Source organism: Neolamprologus brichardi, chromosome 20 (genome assembly GCF_056152115.1).
Source record: "Neolamprologus brichardi isolate AB-2024 chromosome 20, ASM5615211v1, whole genome shotgun sequence".
Lineage (NCBI taxonomy): Eukaryota > Metazoa > Chordata > Actinopteri > Cichliformes > Cichlidae > Neolamprologus > Neolamprologus brichardi.
In genome coordinates, this window is record NC_142123.1 from 18,965,798 (window position 1) to 18,971,797 (window position 6,000).

At 39.8% G+C, this 6,000-nt stretch overlaps 1 protein-coding gene across 1 annotated transcript; it reads left to right on the forward strand.

The window, feature by feature from the left end:
* Positions 1-4,778: 4,778 nt before the first annotated feature.
* On the forward strand, positions 4,779-6,000 carry nppal (natriuretic peptide A-like). Its single transcript, XM_006804276.2, has 3 exons — positions 4,779-4,924; positions 5,073-5,383; positions 5,811-6,000. Exons 1-2 carry the CDS (start codon positions 4,841-4,843, stop codon positions 5,379-5,381), a joined length of 393 nt encoding a protein of 130 aa, XP_006804339.1. The 5' UTR covers positions 4,779-4,840; the 3' UTR covers positions 5,382-5,383; positions 5,811-6,000.

Sequence of the window (6,000 nt, forward strand, 5' to 3'; positions counted from 1 at the left end):
TCTCCCTTTTCTTTCCCCCAGTCAAGTCTGTCCCGTATTCAGCAAGTGAAAATAAAATAAAGAATAAAAGGTGAATCAAATGGACCATTACGGCAAAGCTGGGATGGTCAATTTGGTAAAGAAAATCCGTTGGGCATCTTTCTTTGCCTTTAGACAATAATTCTGATGGCAAAAGAGCCAAACGGGACAGGCAAAAAAAAAAAAAAAAAAAAAAAAAAGAAACATTCAGTGTCTACCAACAAGTTAACGAGTTAACTGAAGCTGGCTTATTGTTTATGGAAGTGAATTTTGATGGCTATTTTTGGAATGGTTGTGAATGATTAGCAGTAGGTGGAAATGTCTAAGCTGTGGGCTTGAAGAAGGTCAGAAAGAAACTACAGAGACATAAGAAAAGAAAACAGAAGAAAACAGACGTTTGTCAGCAGTCAGTTTCTTTAATATCTTGGTATACTTTGTGGATTTCTTGATGAACAGAAATAAATACATTTAGTAAGTGCAAAAAATATCCACACACATGCATAATGATCTCCAAATGCAATACAAACAAAGGCATTGTGTCTTAATTAATTCACTTTTTAAACCAAACCTGTATCCTTGATTTGGACTGGGCACTATGAGGTCTTCCAACACTAATTCAGCTCAATTCAATTCGGTTTTATCTGCATACACTGAATCACAACAAGAGTTCATTCAAGGAGCTTTACATATTACAGTCATTCAGAGAAAACAATCCCCCTATGAGAAACCACTTTGCAACAGTGGGAAGGAAAAACTCTCTTCTTAACAGGAAGAAACTTCCAGAAACAGCAGAACCAGGCTCAGGGGCAGCCAGCTGAGGGTGAGGGGAGGGAGACAGTATAAAAGAGAGCCAGAGATTAATAATAACTAATGGTTAAATGCTGAATAGTGTATAAACACATGGTTAATTAAAAAAGATGAGTCATGAAGAAACATAACACTGACATCTAGTTACAGTACTGCAAAAAAGTTCCATTGGTTTATATTATGCTATGAAAATAGAAGGCAGATGCAATGACTGATAGAAATATGTGCAGTCATACATGGAAATGCAGTTATACAAGTCAAAAGCAGAGATTGTACAGTTCTAGCAAGCTTGAAAGTCATCTTTATTCTTCAACACAGTCTGACGTCTTTATCCAACATTTCTTTAAATAGCTTTCATGCTGCCCCACACCATGAAAGTGCCCCCACTGTTTTTTTACAAATGGCTGTAGACGCTCACTGTTGTACCTCTTTTGTGTACCTTAACTTGGCTTCCTCACCTTGTAGGACCCGTTGCTACTGATTTTCAGTCCAGTTTATTTTAAATATTGCTTTCAGCAAACATTGTAAAACACTTTCACATTGTAATGTTTCTATGTATGAAACAACTAAAATGAAACAACTTATTACTTCATTCATTCAGCCATGTTTCAATGGGAAAGCGGGCTCATGTGGGGTTGAGGAGCTGCTTAAAGCACACAGCTGAGAGTTGTTTCCAGCAGTGCTTTGGCAATAAGCTAAATGATGACAGGAAGCTCAGAGGATCATCCATGACTGACTGTCTTTCAGTCACATCCTGTATCAGGTGCTGCGTTTCTTACTTACAACACAGCTTTGGACACTGAGAATAGAATAGAATAGAATAGAATAGAATAGAATAGAATAGAATAGTCCCAGCCACTGTGCAAAATGAAACTGTGGGTGGTCCACACCAACCCTGCATGGTGTAAAAATATAAGTAGTAGGACAGCACAAACACATCAGAGGACAGGCAGCAAAGGGCTTGAAAGTAGTGCAAAGGACTTAGTCTGAGTAGAGTGTGTGTGTGTGTGTGTGTGTGTGTGTGTGTGTGTGTGTGTGTGTGTGTGATGGGGGGGCAGAGGGCAGCCAATATTTTTTTTGGGCGGTGTTAATGACCCTCGGTACAGCCTTCCCGTTCTCAGTAATGGCCCCTGTGTACCAAACACCAGCAGCAGGAGAGCATGCTCTCCACAGAGGAGCGGGCGAAGGCCAGCAGCAGCTCCTGGTCCAGGTTATTCTTCCTTAGGTCATGGAGGAAGTGCAGCTGCTGCTGGGCCTTCCTTATCAGGGCACTTGCGTTGTGGTTCCAGGTGAGCTCAGCAGATGTGGGTGGGGGTCACCATTGGGATTCTGATCTGCTACGATGGGTCACTGGAGTCATACGACTTTTTTTATCTCAATAAATCACGTTCAGTTCAGTGATCTCCTCTTATTTAAAACTTTCACTAGACCCATAAAGGACTCCTTAACCTAGTTTCAACAGTTCCTTCCTACAGTTTCATAGCTCACATCCCTCCAATGCTATATGTGCTTTATAAATGTAAAATGTAATCTTTAGAAGGAGATATGTGCATTAATATTATTATGGTATGTGCACACATCAGTTAAACGGGCTAGTTGGTTGCATGCCTGTTATCCACAAGAGTCCATAGTCTGGGTGAAATACTGTAGAGGCCTTGTGGACAACAGGCTTGTTGACCTGCTTGCTGTCTTTCACTGGGCAAAGACCACGTCTGCCTGTTCTCTTTACATCATGCTAAGTTAGAGGTGTTTATATTTAATCATAAATGTATAACTGTTGCTTTTTAAGAAAGAAAGAAAGGACTACTTCGCCCTGTTTGCGTTGACCTTACAACCGAGTGCTTTTTTTGTTCTATTATTTTTTAAAATTGTATTATTTTTGGTGTCTGTCTGAAATCACAGTGATTTTTGATTAGTATTTATCCAGCAACCTCTAAAATATCCTGAAATGTTGTGTGTTCATATACCTAACCTGATGTTGACGGTTGTTTCAGTTTTGCTCTATAAAGCTGCAAACTTGGATATTTAATCATGCACAACATGAAGGTCAAATTTTCTTTCTTATGACTCTATTAGCTTTAGTGTGTGTATAAAGAAACACAAAAAGCTAAGAGATCGAGAAAAGATATTTAACCATGATGTTTCATCATGTTTCTTCATCAAGCATCTGCTAGTAATGAATCATACCCCATTGAGTGGCAGTGCACAGTGACAGCACGTCATTACTGGGCGGGTCATACAGTCTACGGGTGCTTAAACACATGATTGGAACAGCAGCCAGTTTGAACCTTGTCCATGCATGTAAGACTAAAAAAATCTGAAAAGGAAAATGAGAATAAAATTAATTGTAGAAGCTGCCCGTCAACTTAGAATACATATAGTGAACACTGAAAAACACTAAAAAACATTGCTTCCATTAACGTCTGTACAAGTACAAGTGCAATAAAATGTCCACTGAAAGAAGAGTTGTATGAGTTGAACAATGACATAAAACATATTGTCAGTTTTGTACAGTAGCTTAGCCATTTGACTGATATTAACCTGACTGAGCTTCCACTGCTGAAAATGGGCCAAGAAGCAGAAAAACCCTCCAATAATCAACAACTAAAGAAAGAACTAAAAATGGCTGGACAAAGTTTCTCAGCACAGCATTAAAAATTGCATTTTATCTTTTATCATGTAACTATTGCATATAAGCCCCAAAATTAAAGCACAGTGGTTCATACAATATGTTTGTTTAGTTTCTTAAATGCTGAGAAACAAAAGCTCTAAATGCACGTCTTCTGTCTGACAGCATCACATCTGGCACATTAGTATCTTTCTCTGTGTAACAATTTAGAAAACTGCAGATTTCTTCCATAAAAACCATGTGAATTGTTCACTGCTGCCTGCGCCAATTTCATATGATAGCCCTCCAGCTGAGAACCTGGTGAAATGTCAATTAGCCTCCATCCACCTCCACACAGTGTGCTCAGCTTCATAGGGTCCAGGGCTAATCGCTCATCATTTACCCCTGGTACATGTCTGCAGGGAGGTGAGCTAGGGGCAGCGGTATGTGCACATGTGGCTCATCACTTCAGAACACATTAGTTTGACTGGGCTTCGCCAAACCTTAACCAAACTTTATTCTAATCTGGAGTTGAGGAACAGTTACTCAATTTTTATCTTGCATTTAAAAGTGCTTCAATACAAGTATTTTTCATACGCCACCTTAATTACCTAATACAGTTAAATGTCAAAAATGCAAAATGTTCAACACAACATTTCGACTTGATAACCCACAATCAGGTCTGAGGGATTAGCACTGGTCTGGTACTAAAGAAAACCCCAACAAACAAAACCTGGCATTTTGAGTTATTATGTTGAAATTTTAAAATAATAAACCAGTACTTGTACCTGTGCTGAAAAACATACTAAGATCTATATTTGTGCCAATTCTATGTTTGGAATTCAGGCAGGTCTCGTGATATAATTACGACTATGGCTCAGAAAAAAAAATGAATGAGCTCAATTACTTGAAGAGTCATTAATATGGTATTTCCAAACCAACTAATCACCATGTACTGTACTTACAGGGCTGATGAAGTTAAGAAGTGATTATAAGGGTCAGCTATCCAAATGCCAACTTCCAAAATCCTTTCTCATTTGTTCTTGAGTAATTACACATTTATAGCAAAGTGTGTTGATGCATATTGTCACAAAGTTATGGCAGTGAAAGCCAAACAGATGCGTTGTTCCATGTCGTGAGTAATTCAACTCTAAAATGAAGCTCTGACACTGAGCAGCAGAGAGAGCTTCAGAGGAGTTTGAACGCCTACAGCAGTCAGGTTAGACTCTACTCCCACGTGTGGGAACATTAGTCACACCTCGTTAATTTCCCCAGCACTGATGACGGAATCAGGTCGCGTATAAAAGCTGCACCTGTCCATCGTTGGACAGCCAGTGGAGCAGAGACGGACTGAGTGCGCGTGCGTCAGCTGGTCCTCACAGAAAAGAGCAAGAAAAACAAAAGAAAATGAGTTTGACTGTCTCTGTTTGCGGCGTGTCTCTGCTGTTACTGCTTCATTTCGTAGGAGCCAAACCCGTTTCTGACCTTCAGGTGAGTTTACCTGAGCTTTCAGCTGGTGTAAATGTCTCCTTTTATAATGATGAGTTATTTATTGCTGAATCTTTGCGGGTTAGTTTCTTAGCACTGTGCAGAAATGGCAACTTTATTCTAAAAGCATCTTTATTTCATTTCTCCTCAGAGTTTCAAGCAGCTTTTAGAAGAGGAGATCAACGCCTCACCGTTACTCCCCGCAGACGAGACTGAGGTGGAGGGGAATAACCTGCACACGGGCAAGTCGGTGTTCGGAGCGCCAGAGGAACAGCCATGGGACTCCTCTGACCCTAGTAACTCCGCACTGGTGGCTAAACAGAACCTCCTTTCCCGCATCTTCAAAGATCTCGTGAGGACCTCCAAGCGCTCGTGGAGCCGGAATAAGAAGGGTGGGATGAGGAGCTGTTTCGGGGTCCGATTAGAGAGGATCGGTTCCTTCAGTGGGCTGGGATGCTAAAGGTAAGAAGCTGAAAACTTTCCGTTTAACGCTATTTGGAATAGTTGCAAGACAGAAAAAAAGACAAACATAGTTTCAATGACTTTCTTTTCATTCTGAGTAACAGAAACAATTTGCGCCATTAAATCTTACATTTTATGAATAAATGCAGTTAAAATATTGTCTTGATGCAGAGGTATTTTGCGTTCATGTATAACTTGTTATGATTTGTTAATATGAACATAAATCGATGGTAGAAGCAGTATTATGGTCCCTATGTGGAAGATTTAAGTTACATCATATTTTATTTATTTATTTTTAATAAATTGTCATTATACATATAATTAATCAGATCAGATTTCGTATGTCATTGTGTGAGAACAACTGGGCAGTTCTAGCAGGTGAGGGTGGCTCTTCACTGGGACTAATAACGTGTTGTTCTGTCTGCAGGCGGGGACCTTCAGCGCATCAGTGTGAAACGCGACCAAGAGCCGAGCTCCCCTCACGCCACAAGGTTTTGACTGACACTTTAAAGGGCGGTTGATTCAGACTCTGCTGTACATGGTTCATATTCAAAACTGTGTTTTCCTTTTTCAAATGTGAGCTGTTAAATTATTATAAATGTATTTATTATTTATTT